This window comes from Choloepus didactylus, chromosome 8, assembly GCF_015220235.1.
Source record: "Choloepus didactylus isolate mChoDid1 chromosome 8, mChoDid1.pri, whole genome shotgun sequence".
NCBI classification, from domain to species: Eukaryota; Metazoa; Chordata; class Mammalia; order Pilosa; family Megalonychidae; genus Choloepus; species Choloepus didactylus.
Window position 1 is genome coordinate 69,743,581 of NC_051314.1, and position 20,362 is coordinate 69,763,942.

At 38.1% G+C, this 20,362-nt stretch overlaps 1 protein-coding gene across 5 annotated transcripts in view; it reads right to left on the reverse strand.

Moving 5' to 3' along the window:
* Positions 1-19,225, reverse strand: part of USP15 (ubiquitin specific peptidase 15) — a 157,829-nt gene extending 138,604 nt beyond the window's left edge. For all 5 annotated transcript variants that reach the window (XM_037846898.1, XM_037846897.1, XM_037846901.1 and 2 more), the window contains exon 1: positions 19,111-19,225. In XM_037846898.1, coding sequence (XP_037702826.1) covers positions 19,111-19,199 — 89 coding nt within the window. In that variant the 5' untranslated portion in view covers positions 19,200-19,225. The remainder of the gene's footprint in view (positions 1-19,110) is intronic.
* Between the last annotated feature and the right edge of the window lie 1,137 nt (positions 19,226-20,362).

Here is a 20,362-nt window from a genome sequence, read left to right on the forward strand (position 1 = left end):
CATCAAGAAGACATAACAATCATAAATACCTATGTACCAAGCCAGAGGGCCCCAAAATACATGAGGCAAACAAAGACAACACTGAAGGGAGAAGTAGACACTTCTACAATAAAAGGTGGAGATTTCAATACACCACTCTCATCAATGAACAGAACATTTAGACAGAAGATCAGGCATTTTGAATATGATAAATGAACTAGACTTAACAGACATTTACAGCATATTGCACCCAACAACTGCAGGATAAACATTTTCTCAAGTGATCATGGATCATTCTCCTGGATAGACCATATGTTGGGTCACAAAGCAGGTCTCAGTAAATTTTAAAAGATCGAAATTATACAAAACACTTTCTCAGGTCATAATGGAATGAAGTAGAGATCAACAACAGGTGGAAGGCTGGAAAACTCACAAATATATGGAGGCTAAACAACACAGTCTTAAACAACCAGTGGGTCAAGGAAGAAATTACAAGAGAAATGAATAAATATCTTGAGGCAAATGAAAACGAGATCACAACATACCAAAACTTAGGGGATGTAGCAAAGGCAGTACTGAGAGGGAAATTTATTGCCCTAAACACCTGTATTAAAAAAGAAGAGTAAAGATCGAGGACTTAACTGCTCACCTGGAGAAACTAGAGAAAGAACAGCAAACTAACCACAAAGCAAACAGAAGGAAAGAAATCACAAAAAGCGGAGCAGAAAAAATGGGCAAAAGACATGAACAGACCTTCTTCCAAAGAGGAAATACAAATGGCTAAAAAGTACATGAAAAGATGCTTAGAGTCACTAGCTATTAGCGAAGTACAAATCAAAACCACAATGAGATAGTTTCACACCTATTAGAATGGCCACTATTAAACAAACAGAAAACTACAAGTGTGGGAGAGGATGTGGAGAAATAGGAACACTTGTTCACTGCTGGTGGGAATGCATACAGTTGCCTATGACCCAGCAACTCCACTACTCAGTATACACCCAGAAGATCCGAGAGCAGGGATGCAAACAGATATTTGCACACCAATGTTCATAGCCGCATTATTCACAATTGCCAAAAGAACCCAAGTGTCCATCAACAGATGAATGGACACACAAAATGTGGTATATACATGACAGAATATTATTCAGCAGTAAGAAGGAGTAAAGTCCTGAAGCACATGACAACAGGGATGAACACTGACGACATCATGTTAAGTCAGACACAAAAGGACAAATACTGAATGATCTTATTAATATGAACTAATTACAATATATAAAATCATAGACAATAAAATCTAGAATATAAGTTACCGGGATATAGAAGGAAGACAGAGATTGGAATTGTTCCTTAATATGTGCAGAATTTTTAACTATGTCAAACAGAAACATTTGGAAATGGATACAGGTAAATATAATTAATTAACAGTGCTGACTAGTGGGTGAATGTGGTAAAAGGGGAAGTTTACAGTCACAAATGTCACCAGAAGAAAAACTGGTGGTTAAAACATGGGAATGTATACACAGTGACTCTTGTGGTGGACTATGTCTGTGATTAACTGTACAAATATAAAGGTTCTTTCATGAGCTAGAACAAATACATGACTCTATTATAAGGAGTTAATAATAGAGGGGTGAGGCGGGGCAAGATGGCAGACTGGTGAGCTGTAAGTTTTAGTTACTCCTCCAGGAAAGTAGGTAAAAAGCCAGGAACTGCGTGGACTGGACACCACAGAGCAATCTGTCTTTGGGCATACTTCATACAACACTCATGAAAACGTGGAACTGCTGAGATCAGCGAAATCTGTAAGTTTTTGCGGCCAGGGGACCCGCGACCCTCCCTGCCAGGCTCAGTCCCGGGGGAGGAGGGGCTGTCAGCTCCGGGAAGGAGAAGGGAGAACTGCAGTGGCTGCTCTTATCGGAAACTCATTCTACTGATTCAAACTCCAACCATAGATAGACTGAGACCAGACACCAGAGACTCTGAGAGCAGCCAGCCCAGCAGAGAGGAGACAGGCATAGAAAAAAAACAACACGAAAAACTCCAAAATAAAAGCAGAGGATTTTTGGAGTTCTGGTGAACACAGAAAGGGGAAGGGCGGAGCTCAGGCCTTGAGGCGCATATGCAAATCCCGAAGCAAAGCTGATCTCTCTGCCCTGTGGACCTTTCCTTAATGGCCCTGGTTGCTTTGTCTATTAGCATTTCAATAACCCATTAGATCTCTGAGGAGGGCCGTTTTTTTTTTTTGTTTGTTTTGTTTTGTTTTTAAATCCTTTTTTCTTTTTCTAAAACAATTACTCTAACAAGCCCAATACAGAAAGCTTCAAAGAATTGCAATTTGGGCACGTCAAGTCAAGAGCAGAACTAAGAGAGCTCTGAGACAAAAGGCAATAATCCAGTGGCTGAGAAAATTCACTAAACAACACAACTTCCCAAGAAAAGGGGGGTGTCCGCTCACAGCCACCATCCTGGTGGACAGGAAACACTCCTGCCCATTGCCAGCCCCATAGCCCAGAGCTGCCCCAGACAACCCAGTGTGACAGAAGTGCTTCAAATAACAGGCACACACCACAAAACTGGGCGTGGACATTAGCCTTCCCTGCAACCTCAGCTGAATGTCCCAGAGCTGGGAAGGTGGAGCAGTGTGAATTAACAAAGCCCCATTCAGCCATCATTTGAGCAGACTGGGAGCCTCCCTACACAGCCCAGCAGCCCAGAACTGCCCTGGGGGGACGGCACTCACCTGTGACATAGCACAGTCATCCCTCAACAGAGGACCCGGGGTGCAAAGCCTGGAAGAGGGGCCCACTTGCAAGTCTCAGGAGACATACGCCAATACCAAAGACTTGTGGGTCAGTGGCAGAGACAAACTGTGGCAGGACTGAACTGAAGGATTAGACTATTGCAGCAGCTTTAAAACTCTAGGATCATCAGGGAGATTTGATTGTTAGGGCCACCCCCCCCTCCCCGACTGCCCAGAAACACGCCCCACATACAGGGCGGGCAACACCAACTACACACGCAAGCTTAGTACACCAATTGGGCCCCACAAGACTCACTCCCCCACTCACCAAAAAGGCTAAGCAGGGGAGAACTGGCTTGTGGAGAACAGGTGGCTCGTGGACGCCACCTGCTGGTTAGTTAGAGAAAGTGTACTCCACGAAGCTGTAGATCTGATAAATTAGAGATAAGGACTTCAATAGGTCTACAAACCCTAAAAGAACCCTATCAAGTTCAGCAAATGCCACGAGGCCAAAAACAACAGAAAATTATAAAGCATATGAAAAAACCAGACGATATGGATAACCCAAGCCCAAGCACCCAAATCAAAAGACCAGAAGAGACACAGCACCTAGAGCAGCTACTCAAAGAACTAAAGATGAACAATGAGACCATAGTACGGGATATGAAGGAAATCAAGAAGACCCTAGAAGAGCATAAAGAAGACATTGCAAGACTAAATAAAAAAATGGATGATCTTATGGAAATCAAAGAAACTGTTGACCAAATTAAAAAGATTCTGGACACTCATAGTACAAGACTAGAGGAAGTTGAACAACGAATCAGTGACCTGGAAGATGACAGAATGGAAAATGAAAGCATAAAAGAAAGAATGGGGAAAAAAATTGAAAAACTCGAAATGGACCTCAGGGATATGATAGATAATATGAAACGTCCGAATATAAGACTCATTGGTGTCCCAGAAGGGGAAGAAAAGGGTAAAGGTCTAGGAAGAGTATTCAAAGAAATTGTTGGGGAAAACTTCCCAAATCTTCTAAACAACATAAATACACAAATCATAAATGCTCAGCGAACTCCAAATAGAATAAATCCAAAAAAACCCACTCCGAGACATATACTGATCACACTGTCAAACATAGAAGAGAAGGAGCAAGTTCTGAAAGCAGCAAGAGAAAAGCAATTCACCACATACAAAGGAAACAGCATAAGACTAAGTAGTGACTACTCAGCAGCCACCATGGAGGCGAGAAGGCAGTGGCACGATATATTTAAAATTCTGAGTGAGAGGAATTTCCAGCCAAGAATACTTTATCCAGCAAAGCTCTCCTTCAAATTTGAGGGAGAGCTTAAATTTTTCACAGACAAAGAAATGCTGAGAGAATTTGCTAACAAGAGACCTGCCCTACTGGAGATACTCAAGGGAGCCCTACAGACAGAGAAACAAAGACAGGACAGAGAGACTTGGAGAAAGGTTCAGTACTAAAGAGATTCGGTATGGGTACAATAAAGGATATTAATAGAGAGAGGGAAAAATATGGCAAACATAAACCAAAGGATAAGATGGCCGATTCAAGAAATGCCTTCACGGTTTTAACGTTGAATGTAAATGGATTAAACTCCCCAATTAAAAGATATAGATTCGCAGAATGGATCAAAAAAAATGAACCATCAATATGTTGCATACAAGAGACTCATCTTAGACATAGGGACACAAAGAAACTGAAAGTGAAAGGATGGAAAAAAATATTTCATGCAAGCTACAGCCAAAAGAAAGCAGGTGTAGCAATATTAATCTCAGATAAAATAGACTTCAAATGCAGGGATGTTTTGAGAGACAAAGAAGGCCACTACATACTAATAAAAGGGGCAATTCAGCAAGAAGAAATAACAATCGTAAATGTCTATGCACCCAATCAAGGTGCCACAAAATACATGAGAGAAACACTGGCAAAACTAAAGGAAGCAATTGATGTTTCCACAATAATTGTGGGAGACTTCAACACATCACTCTCTCCTATAGATAGATCAACCAGACAGAAGACCAATAAGGAAATTGAAAACCTAAACAATCTGATAAATGAATTAGATTTAACAGACATCTACAGGACATTACATCCCAAATCACCAGGATACACATACTTTTCTAGTGCTCACGGAACTTTCTCCAGAATAGATCATATGCTGGGACATAAAACAAGCCTCAATAAATTTAAAAAGATTGAAATTATTCAAAGCACATTCTCTGACCACAATGGAATACAATTAGAAGTCAATAACCATCAGAGACTTAGAAAATTCACAAATACCTGGAGGTTAAACAACACACTCCTAAACAATCAGTGGGTTAAAGAAGAAATAGCAAGAGAAATTGCTAAATATATAGAGACGAATGAAAATGAGAACACAACATACCAAAACCTATGGGATGCAGCAAAGCAGTGCTAAGGGGGAAATTTATAGCACTAAACGCATATATTAAAAAGGAAGAAAGAGCCAAAATCAAAGAACTAATGGATCAACTGAAGAAGCTAGAAAATGAACAGCAAACCAATCCTAAACCAAGTACAAGAAAAGAAATAACAAGGATTAAAGCAGAAATAAATGACATAGAGAACAAAAAAACAATAGAGAGGATAAATATCACCAAAAGTTGGTTCTTTGAGAAGATCAACAAGATTGACAAGCCCCTAGCTAGACTGACAAAATCAAAAAGAGAGAAGACCCATATAAACAAAATAATGAATGAAAAAGGTGACATAACTGCAGATCCTGAAGAAATTAAAAAAATTATAAGAGGATACTATGAACAACTGTATGGCAACAAACTGGATAATGTAGAAGAAATGGACAATTTCCTGGAAACATATGAACAACCTAGACTGACCAGAGAAGAAATAGAAGACCTCAACCAACCCATCACAAGCAAAGAGATCCAATCAGTCATCAAAAATCTTCCCACAAATAAATGCCCAGGGCCAGACGGCTTCACAGGGGAATTCTACCAAACTTTCCAGAAAGAACTGACACCAATCTTACTCAAACTCTTTCAAAACATTGAAAAAAATGGAACACTACCTAACTCATTTTATGAAGCTAACATCAATCTAATACCAAAACCAGGCAAAGATGCTACAAAAAAGGAAAACTACCGGCCAATCTCCCTAATGAATATAGATGCAAAAATCCTCAACAAAATACTTGCAAATCGAATCCAAAGACATTAAAAAAATCATACACCATGACCAAGTGGGGTTCATTCCAGGCATGCAAGGATGGTTCAACATAAGAAAAACAATCAATGTATTACAACACATTAAAAACTCGAAAGGGAAAAATCAATTGATCATCTCAATAGATGCTGAAAAAGCATTTGACAAAATCCAACATCCCTTTTTGATAAAAACACTTCAAAAGGTAGGAATTGAAGGAAACTTCCTCAACATGATAAAGAGCATATATGAAAAACCCACAGCCAGCATAGTACTCAATGGTGAGAGACTGAAAGCCTTCCCTCTAAGATCAGGAACAAGACAAGGATGCCCGCTGTCACCACTGTTATTCAACATTGTGCTGGAAGTGCTAGCCAGGGCAATCCGGCAAGACAAAGAAATAAAAGCATCCAAATTGGAAAAGAAGAAGTAAAACTGTCATTGTTTGCAGATGATATGATCTTATATCTAGAAAACCCTGAGAAATCGACGATACACCTACTAGAGCTAATAAACAAATTTAGCAAAGTAGCGGGATACAAGATTAATGCACATAAGTCAGTAATGTTTCTATATGCTAGAAATGAACAAACTGAAGAGACACTCAAGAAAAAGATACCATTTTCAATAGCAACTAAAAAAATCAAGTACCTAGGAATAAACTTAACCAAAGATGTAAAAGACCTATACAAAGAAAACTACATAACTCTACTAAAAGAAATAGAAGGGGACCTTAAAAGATGGAAAAAAATTCCATGTTCATGGATAGGAAGGCTAAATGTCATTAAGATGTCAATTCTACCCAAACTCATCTACAGATTCAATGCAATCCCAATCAAAATGCCAACAACCTACTTTGCAGACTTGGAAAAGCTAGTTATCAAATTTATTTGGAAAGGGAAGATGCCTCGAATTGCTAAAGACACTCTAAAAAAGAAAAACGAAGTGGGAGGACTTACACTCCCTGACTTTGAAGCTTATTATAAAGCCACAGTTGCCAAAACAGCATGGTACTGGCACAAAGACAGACATATAGATCAATGGAATCGAATTGAGAATTCAGAGATAGACCCTCAGATCTATGGCCGACTGATCTTTGATAAGGCCCCCAAAGTCACTGAACTGAGCCATAATGGTCTTTTCAACAAATGGGGCTGGGAGAGTTGGATATCCATATCCAAAAGAATGAAAGAGGACCCCTACCTCACCCCCTACACAAAAATTAACTCAAAATGGACCAAAGATCTCAATATAAAAGAAAGTACCATAAAACTCCTAGAAGATAATGTAGGAAAACATCTTCAAGACCTTGTATTAGGAGGCCACTTCCTAGACTTTACACCCAAAGCACAAGCAACAAAAGAGAAAATAGATAAATGGGAACTCCTCAAGCTTAGAAGTTTCTGCACCTCAAAGGAATTTCTCAAAAAGGTAAAGAGGCAGCCAACTCAATGGGAAAAAATTTTTGGAAACCATGTATCTGACAAAAGACTGATATCTTGCATATACAAAGAAATCCTACAACTCAATGACAATAGTACAGACAGCCCAATTATAAAATGGGCAAAAGATATGAAAAGACAGTTCTCTGAAGAGGAAATACAAATGGCCAAGAAACACATGAAAAAATGTTCAGCTTCACTAGCTATTAGAGAGATGCAAATTAAGACCACAATGAGATACCATCTAACACCGGTAAGAATGGCTGCCATTAAACAAACAGGAAACTACAAATGCTGGAGGGGATATGGAGAAATTGGAACTCTTATTCATTGTTGGTGGGACTGTATAATGGTTCAGCCACTCTGGTAGTCAGTCTGGCAGTTCCTTAGAAAACTAGATATAGAGCTACCATTCGATCCAGCGATTGCACTTCTCGGTATATACCCGGAAGATCGGAAAGCAGTGACACGAACAGATATCTGCACGCCAATGTTCATAGCAGCATTATTCACAATTGCCAAGAGATGGAAACAACCCAAATGTCCTTCAACAGATGAGTGGATAAATAAAATGTGGTATATACACACTATGGAATACTACGCGGCAGTAAGAAGGAACGATCTGGTGAAACATATGACAACATGGATGAACCTTGAAGACATAATGGTGAGCGAAATAAGCCAGGCACAAAAAGAGAAATATTATATGCTACCACTAATGTGAACTTTGAAAAATGTAAAACAAATGGTTTATAATGTAGAATGTAGGGGAAGTAGCAGTAGAGAGCAATTAAGGAAGGGGGAACAATAATCCAAGAAGAACAGATAAGCTATTTAACGTTCTGGGGATGCCCAGGAATGACTATGGTCTGTTAATTTCTGATGGATGTAGTAGGAACAAGTTCACTGAAATGTTGCTATATTATGTAACTTTCTTGGGGTAAAGTAGGAACATGTTGGAAGCTAAGCAGTTATCTTAGGTTAGTTGTCTTTTTCTTACTCCCTTGTTATGGTCTCTTTGAAATGTTCTTTTATTGTATGTTTGTTTTCTTTTTAACTTTTTTTTTCATACAGTTGATTTAAAAAAGAAGGGAAAGTTAAAAAAAAAAAAAAAGAAAAAAGACAAACAAGGAAAAAAAAAAAAAGAGATGTACTGCCCCCTTGAGGAGCCTGTGGAGAATGCAGGGGTATTCGCCTACCCCACCTCCATGGTTGCTAACATGACCACAGACATAGGGGACTGGTGGTTTGATGGGTTGAGCCCTCTACCATAAGTTTTACCCTTGGGAAGACGGTTGCTGCAAAGGAGAGGCTAGGCATCCCTGTATTTGTGCCTAAGAGTCTCCTCCTGAATGCCTCTTTGTTGCTCAGATGTGGCCCTCTCTCTCTGGCTAAGCCAACTTGAAAGGTGAAATCACTGCCCTCCCCCCTACGTGGGATCAGACACCCAGGGAAGTGAATCTCCCTGGCAACGTGGAATATGACTCCCGGGGAGGAATGTAGACCCGGCATCGTGGGATGGAGAACATCTTCTTGACCAAAAGGGGGATGTGAAAGGAAATGAAATAAGCTTCAGTGGCAGAGAGATTCCAAAACGAGCCGAGAGATCACTCTGGTGGGCACTCTTACACACACTTTAGACAACCTTTTTTAGGTTCTAAAGAATTGGGGTAGCTGGTGGTGGATACCTGAAACTATTAAACTACAACCCAGAACCCATGAATCTCGAAGACAGTTGTATAAAAATGTAGCTTATGAGGGGTGACAGTGGGATTGGGAATGCCATAAGGACCAAACTCCACTTTGTCTAGTTTATGGATGGATGTGTAGAAAAGTAGGGGAAGGAAACAAACAGACAAAGGTACCCAGTGTTCTTTTTTACTTCAATTGCTCTTTTTCACTCTAATTATTATTCTTGTTATTTTTGTGTGTGTGCTAATGAAGGTGTCAGGGATTGATTTAGGTGATGAATGTACAACTATGTAATGGTACTGTAAACAATCGAAAGTACAATTTGTTTTGTATGACTGCGTGGTATGTGAATATATCTCAATAAAATGATGATTAAAAAATAAATAAATAACATAAGGCAATAAAAAAAAATAATAGAGGGGTATATGGGGGGAAATGCACCTATTGCAAACTATGAACTATATTTAACAGTAATATCTTAACTATTCTTTCATCAACAGTAACAAAAAGTACACCACCAATACTAGGGGTCAATAATGGGGGGAGGGGGGATAAGGGATATGGGATGTTTTGGGTTTTCTTTTTTATTTTTATCTCTTTTTCTGGAGTAATGAAAACATTCTAAAATTGATCATGGGGATGAATGTACAACTATGTGATGATACCATAAGACATTGATTATATACTCTGGATAGACTGTATGGTATGTGAATATATCTCAATAAAGTTGCATTTAAAAAGAAAAAGATAAACAGGGATCAATAAATGATTCAGAAATAGTCCTACATACAAAGGAATTTAAAAGTGGTATGAGGGAAATCTCAGCAGCAGGATTTAGGGAACCACAGAGGTAGCGAACACATAATTCTACTTGTTTTTATTTTGATGAGTACATGTACATGCTGACCTGTCAGATAAACATTCCTGCTTAACTGCCTAATATGGATATAAATATAAATGTGTGTATTAAAAAAAAATCCTAAACTTCTCTCTGCAAAGTAGGCATAGGATAGTCATTCTTTTTCAAGTAAGGAAATTTACAAAAATCTCAGCTCAATCCAATACAGCACAGTTAATCTCAGAAAAACATTTATATCTTGTGAACAATTAATGGCATAAACAATTCCAGATGTTCACTTATCTTATGGCTACTTCTCTTACTTAATGAAATATTAGAGTACGTTTGTGTAGTGACAGCATAAAAACATTTTTAATGCTAAGGCCATATTGACAATATCTAGTATTTTAAGTTATTACAAACCAGATGTTTCACTGACTTTTTTTTAAGTACACAAACTAAAACTCAGAATTTCATTGTTTCAGTAAAACTTAACCAAAGAAAACTATAAAATTCTTTCAAATAAACCAATGGCCTGTTTGTCATCTCTTTACATCTTAATTTTCAGATTTGAAGCATTTTTAACCTATTTTCAGCTATGCACATTAAATTTATCAGTTAGCAAGATCTAATTTGTATGACCTCTTTTTACATCTAAGACAAATCAAGGAACTCAAGAAGACGGCCAACTAAAATCGATTTTTAAATATTCATTCAGAATACATATATACTATTGATACCTTAAATATGTATGTCTCTCCATACTAAATATATTCTGCAGCTGTACTTGACATTTAAGTTTGAAAAAGGATATATGGAACAGGAAGAAAATAGTAATTGTTTTAGTTTCCTGGTTGCTAAATTGTATGATAATATAATGGGTTGGTTAAAGAACAGGTATTTGTTGGTTCACAGTTTTGAGGCTAGGAGAAGTCCAAAATGAAGGCATCAGCAAGGTGATTCTTTGTACTCAGAGTCTGTTGTTTTTCCTACCCAAATTGGTATACTGGGGCTGGCTGTGGGTGATCCCTGGTCCTTGGCTTTTCTGTCACATGGCAATGCATAGGGGAGTATCTCCTTTCTCCTCCAGGTTCTGCTGACTTTCAGCTTCCTCTCCTCCAAGAAGCTTTTTTCTTTGTTGCCTTCTCTTATAAGGCCTCCAGTAATAGGATTAAGACCCATCCTAATTCAGTTAAGCCATACCTTAACTGAAGTAACCTCATCAGAAGGTCTTATTTACAATGGGTTCATATCCACATGAATAAATTAAGATAAAGAACATGTTTTTCTAGGATACATAACTCCAAGCCACCCTAATAATTAATAGTATTTGACACCTTCACTACATAAAATACCCTAAGCTCACTTTGTGTAACTTTTTTATATAAGGAAGAACTGGTTTTGACATTAAAAAAAAAAGAAAAACTAGGTCCTCCTCAAAACAAATACCTAACTTAACTTCTTTAAAAACATTTTTCAATATACTATATTGGCATAATTAAAATTCATAGGATAATATAAAAGTATCCCTATCCATACCATGCAGCTTAAGAGAATATTACAAATACTAACGTAGCCCCCTACAGATCCTCTAAATTTAGTACTTATCATTCCATGAATGTTTTTATACTTTCCTTACAAAACTATATTTCCTTAAAACAGTATATAATACTGTTTTGCATGTTTTTAAACTTTACTTAAATGGAATTAGCTCCCTTTGAAGATACAATACCATTCCCAACTGCTAAGGTTGCTCCTTTTTGACAATTATCACGCTTGCCAGATGGGGCAGTTTTTGTGCTTCCGCAAATGGGGGTAAAAATCAAAGAAGTGGGTTAAATGATACACAGCATTCATCGTGTGACTATTACTCTGCCAGATATCTCTGAGAAATAAGGGTGGGGAAGGGGATTTCCAATTAGATGAGGTAAGAAAACAAGCCTACTAAAAAGGAGTACATCACTTATATGGGTTGATAAAATACTGAGATACACATAGTAGTATTTCAAAACCACAATTTAAAAACATAATATAAAGTAATAAGAGTAGAAGGCCAAAACAATCTTGAAAAAGAAGTCGGAGAACTCACACTTCCCAATTTCAAAACTTTCTACAAATCTACAGTAATCACGAGAGTGTAGTACTGGCATCAGGACAGATAAAGAACAAGAGGGCCAAGACAATTCAATGGCAAAAGAACAGCCTTTTCAACAAATGCTGTTGGGACCCTGGATATCCAAACACAAAAGAATTAAATCAGACCACTTTCTCACACTATACACCAAAAAATTTCCTCAACTGGATCACAGAACTAAATGCAAGATCTAAAACTATAAAACTCTTAGAACAGAGGTGTTATCTTCATGACTGTGGGTTAGGCAAAGCATTCTTAAATATGATACCAAAAGCATAAGCAACAGAAGAAAAAATAAATTGGATTTCATCAAAAAATTTTCATACTACAATAGACACCATCAAGAAGGTGAGAAGAAAACCCAAAAAATGGGAGATAGATTTTGCAAAGCATGTATCTGATTAGGGATACGTATCTAGAATATATAAGGAACTCTTATAACTCAATAATAAAAAGACAAATAACCAGATTAAAAAATAGGCAAAGGATCTAAATAGACATTTCTCCAAAGATCCAAAGATATGCAAATGTCCAATAAGTATGTGAAAAAATGCTCAACATCATTAGCTATCAGGGAAATGCAAACCAATACCACAATGAAATACTACTTCATATCCACAAGTATGGCTATAATCAAAGACAAGTGCTGGCCAGGATGTGACAAAACTGTGGCAATGTAAAATGGTGAAGCTGCTTTGGAAAACAGTCTAGCAGCTCCTCAAAAAGTTAAACATAGAGTGATAATATAATCCAGCAATTCCACATCTCATTATATCCCTAAGAGAAATGAAAGCACACATCCACACAAACCCCTGGACACAAATATTCATAGCAGCATTACTCATAGCAGCCAAAAAGAAGATACAACCCAAATGCTCATCAACTGATGAATGGATAAATAAAATGGGGTATATTGATACAATGGAATATTATTGAAATAAATGAAGTACTGATACATGCTACAACATGGATGAACCTTGAAAACATAAAGAAGCCAGTCACAAAGGACCACAAATTGTATAATTCCATTTCTATGAACTGCCCATAATAGGCAAATCTATAGACAGAAATTACAAGAGGGGCTTCCTAGAGCAGGGGGGCTCAGAGGAAAATGGGGAGTGACTGCTAATGTATATGGGTTTTCTTTTTGTGATGAAAATATTCTAAAATTGATCTGTGTCTATACTAAAAAACAAAATTATACAGTTTAAATTTGAAGTATATGGTAGGTTAATCATATCTCAAAAAAGCTGTTTATTCATACTCACACACACATTTTTAAATGGAGGGGCCACAGATCTAGATGGGATAATTAGGGATGATTTTACAGAGTCAGTTTTGAGCTGGATATTGCATTAAGTAAAAAGAGAAATTAGTAAAACATATTTGAATTAATAGGAATAACATGTAAAAGACAATCAGGCAGGAATAAGTAAATACTTTGCAGGAAATGAGAAACACCACCACCATCAAAGCTGACGTATATTAGTTAGAAACAAGGCTGCTAAAGACTAGACAGAAGGCAAAACACCAAGAAAATTCTACAGGTTCCTCATATGGATAATAGATGAATATGCTGTTTAAACAAGTATGACAAAGCTGTCGTTTCTTGATTTTAAGTCTTCCAAGTGCTCATCTCAAAAAGTTGCTTCCATAATTTGGGAATGGCTCCACTCATAGGCAGTAAAGATAGAGTTTAAAATGCAGGCTTTTGAGTTAAACTGTCTAGGCAGAATCCCTGCTGTGCCAGTTTGAATATATTGTGTTCCCAAAATGCCATTATCTTTGAAGTAATCTTGTGTGGGCAGACATTATCAGTGTTGATTACATTGTAATTTTTTGAGTATTTCTTTGGAATGTGCCCCACCCAACTGTAGGTGGTAACTCTGATGAGATGTTCCCATGGAGGCGTGGCCCCATCCATTCCGAGTGGGCCTTGATCAGTGGAGCTATATAAATGAGCTGGCAGGCAGAGGGAACTCAGTGCAGCGCAGCTGTGAGTGACATTTTGAAGGGGAGCTACAGCCAAGAGGGACACTTTGAAGAAAGCACAGGAGCTGCAGATGAGAGATATTTTGAAGACGGCCATTGAAAGCAGACTCTTGCCCCGGAGAAGCTAAGAGAGGACAGATACCCCAAGTGCAACTAACAGTGACATTTTTGAGGAACTGCAGCCTAGAGAGGAACGTCCTGGGAGAAAGCCATTTTGAAACCAGAACTTTGGAGCAGATGCCAGCCATGTGCCTTCCTAGCTAACAGAGGTTTTCCGGACACCATTGGCCATCCTCCAGTGAAGGTACCCTATTGCTGATGTGTTACCCTGGACACTTTATGGCCTTAAGACTGTAACTGTGTAACCAAATAAACCCCCTTTTATAAAAGCCAATCCATTGCTGGTGTTTTGCGTTCTGGCAGCATTAGCAAACTAGAACACCTGCTCTACCACTAATCAGATGTAGGAACATGTACTTAACTCTGAACCTCAGTTTTTGTATCTGCAAAATGAGAACACTACCACTTAACCTCATATAGCTGAAAAGCTCTTAACATGGTAAATGTTGAATAATTTTTAAAATCATGGCCACAACTATTTGGTACATATACCTTGCTATACCACTCCAGAGAATCAAAAAGTTCATTTTTTTTCCATTCAAATTTATGATTATAAATTCTCCATCTTTACCAAGAAAACCTCTTGACTAAACTATTAAATTATTACTATTAAACTTTGTCAAGCCATAAAAACATGCAGTTAAATAATAAAAGCAACCCAAATTATTAGGCTACAAATAGGTCTCTTATCATGATCATGTTTTTGTTCAAGGAACATGATGCTCTGCTCTCTCCAGTCCAGTAATTAATTTTGTTTCTAATGCTCCCAGGTTTTGATTTAACTGGCTCTCTTGAACTCAGAATAGCCTAACCTCAGAGCCACTCCTGGGCTTACTGGTGAGATCCTCTGACTCCTTTCACAAAGAAAGTGAAGTGACTTAACCTCTCTATTATTCCTAATCTGTCAAATGGAAATAACAATAGCACCTGTCCCCTAGAATTATGGTGATGAGTAAATAAGTTAATAGATGTAAAAGCACAATAGTACATGGCACATAGTATGTTTTTAAATGCAATACTAGAGGTAATGGCTTGACTAATTTTTTATTATATTGATGTGAAAATGAAACTAGTAACTGTCACAAGACTATTTTGTAAAAAGATCACATTTAATACCTTTCATGTGTTAATAGGAACATGCTACAATTTTTTAAAAATAAAGTCACAGTGTCACTAAATAAATGAAATGACTGATAAATCTCTGGTTCTTTGTGGTCAAATAGGGTACATTAATCCTAGATTGAATACCAAGTTAGAAATGATTTAAAAACATATGAAAAGGCTTAAATTAAATAAAATTGCTTTTGTAGATTTTAAAAACTAAACTGTTAAAAATATGCTTTAATGTCACTGTTTGTGCCCTAACAATTACCAACACCAATTACCAACAATGAAAAACAGTTTTGCTTTCTAGTTTCGTTTCCAGTAAATGGATATAACACACACCCTATGTTAAGCTATGTCTGGTGGAAAACACCCTGGCACAACTAAAATTAATTTTAATAGTAGTGAAAAAATTTCCTTAGTAACTACATTTAAACAATTTGGAGTTCATGTTGATTAATACTGTTCCTTTAAATTATTAGCTGATTTGTGATTATAAGAAGGTTATTTTCTGTTAGTGTTAAAGTCACATAAGCCTAAGGGATAAAATTCTCAAAAAAAAAAGAGCAGGAATGGAAGGAAGCTTTAAGAACTGAAATCGTTATCTCTTTTCTAAAACCTTCTTAATCAGAAGGAATTTTCGTTGGCAATTTATTGAAACAAAAATGTCATCTACATTTTAAACTACTCTAAATGCAAATTTAATTTACTCTCAAAAGTTACCTTAAATATACTAGTTTTATTAGGGGTTTATACAAAAAATGACATGCCAAGATTTTACAGTAATTTTACAAATTAGCTACATGTTCATTACCCCTGAACATACTTGCCTAGTAAAAGTAGTGAAAATGATAGATAACATTTAATAAAAATGTTGCGGTGATTTTGATGATTTGTAATTATCTGTTTACTCATAAAAGGTCCATTTTAAAAGAAATTTCCACAGGGCATTTCACAACTCATAATTTTTCTTTGTAACTTGTTTACATAACTACCATCCCTTAAATAGGATCATCTATTCCTAAAGTACTTACATGTAAGGTAATTTAAACTAATTTTCTTTTTGTCTCATCAGGAGAAACTACTATGTACCCTGAAGGCTAAGTTATCTTTCATTTATTCTAAGCTAAACAATGTGAGTTTGTTTATCCTTTTTCTATACAGTTCTTAAAATTCTTGTTCATGATTTCCTGAATCTCTCCTTGGAGTTAAAGCACAGAACAAGAAATAGTATAACGAGTTTACTGTTTTACTCCTCCTGATGCAGAGCAGTGCCACTTTCTTACCCCTACTTTTTAACAGAGGTATTACTCTCTTGCATCAGCTTTTGCTTATTTCTTACTATAAAGTCTAGTACTAAGTATATCATCAAGTTTGTTTCCTCTCATCTCAGACTTGTGTAACTTGAATTTTCATCCATAGAAAATCAGTTTGCAGTAAAAATCATTCATTATTTACAAATAAACAGAAACTCTAGCATTCACCCAGAATCAAATGAATCTTAATACTTGACCAGGTGTCAAGAGTTATCAGAATACTGTGAGGCAGTTCTAACCTGCAAAGCACTCACAACCTAATAAATGAAATTTATTTTTTTCAACGCATTTGACTTTAACTTCAAACATCTGTATTAAACTCTCAAAACTAAATTTATGGTAAACCTATCATTTTCCCCAATAGCCCAGTCTAAATTAATTATCTTTGCCAGTTCTGAACTCAAGGATATTTTCAAACCTGTACTTATTTTTCCTTAAAATTCTGAATCAAACTTGTACTCTACAGTTCTTGACAGGTTTCATCTGCTAAGTGGCAAGTAAACTTGCTTACAAATAAACCACATGGTTTCTGCAACTGCCCAGCACCACCTTTTCCTGTTTTTTTTTTCTTTAAATTAGAAAGAAAATTAATGTTCTGATAAAAACTTGCATATTGTGCTGTTATCTAAAAATATCTAGGGTTCAGTTTCCTTTAAAATTAAAGGACAGAAATTACTCAAGTTTATAGACCTCCTATATATATTCTTTAAAATTATTTACAAAAATTGTCAAAAAAGCAAAAAGACATTCATTTGAAAAAATGCCACACTTAAAATACACTCATCACTCCTATTATCCTGTAGGCAACACCACCAATTATTACTCAGTATATCAAAAATATGACAAGACTAAAAAGAAACAATACTATCTAAATTTTAACTTACAGACTTCTGTTCTAAGGAAATCCACATTTATCTTTTTTATGAGGGGGTAACTGACCAGATGAATTAAGAATTTTTAAGTGTTCTTTAATATACAATAGGGAAAAGGGATTGATCTCATTAAAGCACACAGGCCAAAGTAAAAGTAGGTGTCCTAGGAAATGTCCATTTTCCCCACAGTAATAAACATGTTAGGAACACTCCCATTTGGAGAATAACGATTACTAAATCATTCAAGGATTGCATTTCATACTGCACTGCAACAGGAATATGTTGACACCCTCAGGGATTTTTATTATATAAAAATAGTATGCAGTCTAACAAAGTAGAAAAACAGTACCAGGACTTAGATCAAATTATTTAAATTCAAGTCCCAAGTTTGCCACCCACCAGCTAAAATGATCCTAATATCACAGTGCTTTGTCAAGAGTGGTGGTAAGAAGGTAACTGAAATTCAATGATGTCTCTTTTGGAAATCATTAGAATATTTAATTAAATCAAAAGGTGCAATGATTTAAATGAACTTTCCCCAAAGTCAGATTACAAGTGGTGGAGCTATGACTTAATGCAGGTCTAAAACTATGCTACATGAGAAAACACTGCAAATTAAATACCATTATTATGGTGACAGTGGGAAGAGGAAATATTTTTTCTATAATAAAGAGAGACAATGAATACAGTATGTTCCTTAGCTCCATTTTCAGCAAAGTGATATAGCTGTATTTTATTTATTTTAAACACACATACACAAATCATAAAATAGGTCTACTTGTGTTCACCTTCCCGATAAACTAAGCATTTTGTCTTTTTGTCACACATTTACATATTTAAGTTATTTTGGATGCCACTTGATACCGCCGAAAAGTATTAAAATTTCCATACTTCCTTCAGCATTTAAGTGTATATCCTTTTGCATATTAGCAAGTTACTTAAGCCTCAAGCAGACTTATCCACTTTTTGCAGGCCTACGTTATCCCTGAAACCGGAGGGGAGGGTTGCACTTCCAAAGAGACGCTACCGGCTTCTATGGAGCCTCCAATGAAGCAAAAGACCACGTGGTATCTGTTATAAGCCTAAGCTTCCCTTCTTCTCTCCCTCCCTTGGACAAGAAACTGGAAACTAAGGTTTCTTTCTCTTAATTGGCGCCCTGACACATGCCACCTGTGTAGTACGACCCGCAAACATCTCGCATCCTGCCTCCCGGAAGAATACAAGAATCAGAATAAGAGCCGACTTGTATGCCAACAATGCCGGGAAAGGAAATGACTGGAGAAGTAAAACGAGTGATACCGAATTAATCCCGGGACCGGAATCTGTCAAAGCACTGTTAAGACTCACGCCGAACGACTGTAACCTCTCATTCGGGAAGGCCCGAAGTGGGAGCGGCACTACCGGAGGAAGGAAGACGAAGAGAACTGCACGAACCGCAGCCACCACTCCCGCACACCTCTCAGCACGCCCCTACAGGACACTAACCCGGGCTCTCAACTCCCGCCCAACCTTTGCCCCAACATTTAGGGAGCGGCCAAAATCCTGCTGCCCAGGGCGACTGAAGCCGGACCTGCCCGCACCTGTCACTAGCGAAAAACATCAGCTCGCGGTTCTGGCCCAGTTCCCACCATCCCCGGACAACTGCGGACACCTCAACCCCTTTTCCTCACCAAGTGTCCCCTTTCCGGAGCGAGGTTTTGAGCAGCGTCGCGATGTCAGACCGCTGGGTGTCCAGATCCGCCGCTCCGCCTTCCGCCATCTTCTTCCACTAGCAGTAGCGGAGGCGGAGGCGGCGGCAGCGACGGCGGCGGCAAGCCCCAGAGCATTGTGGGAATGGCGTCCTGCGGCCCCTCCCAGCCGTGAGGTCGAAACCAAAAGAAAAGTAAGGGAAGGGGGGGGTGCACCTCGCGACAAGAGGAGGCACTGGGTGTGCGGACGTGTTCTGCTGCCCCCCATCGGCACCCGCCTCTCCAGCATCCCGGCTTCGTCAAGACCTCCTTCGGCCCGGACGCCCTGGTTTTAACTTTCCTCGACGAGGGGGGGGAGGGGAGGGAGTCAGGCAGTCTCCCGTTCGATCGGTACTACCGCCGGATCCGTCTCAACTTATGCCTTCTCCTTCCTCTTTCTCGGACGCCTGAAAACCTTTACTAGCGTATTCACTCACTCTTGAGGGTAGGGTGGGTTGGGGTGGAACAGGGGGCGTGGGAATCGCTAACTGGCAGGAAATTTTAGCAGCTCCAGAATCTTATCTTTTCATTGCGATTCGCGGAACTCGACCTCGGTGAATATTGGCCAAAACAAAGACTGATAGGAAACAGCGCTTAGCCTGAATTCCCTCTCTGGTCTTCTTCTGGCGCTTACTCCTGCTGTAGTTGGGGACCTTTTGTAGGCTCTGTATGATGCTTCCCCAGGCACACCCAGACCGTTTAGCTGAGATGAAAAACATGTCCCAGTTCCTCAGCGAACAAAACGTAAAATATGTATTCAATAATGCCAAGCACTAAAGGGCAAGAAAAGGTGTGAGAAACCCTATTCTCAGTATCAGAAAGTAATCTTTTCTTAGCCTCATCTTCCCATGATGTGTCCACCTGAAATGAGGCTAAAAATAATACCAAGTATTATTTGATACCAACAATTGTGTTACAAATGGGGAAATCGAGTCTCTCAAAATGAAAAACCTTGGCCAAGGTCACACAGTCAGTAAGTGGAAAGGCAAGGTTCCAAGACTCACGTGCTTTTCCACCATAACATACTCACTGGCTCTCCTCATGAAAGGCTGACCTAAAATTTAAACTCGACAAGAGCTGGAACTGGGTTCATCTTTTTTTTACACCTCTGTACCTCTGGTGGCTAGTACAGCGCTGCCTAATATATAAACACCATCCAAATATTTGTTTAATAAATGAATTGTGGCAAAACTGC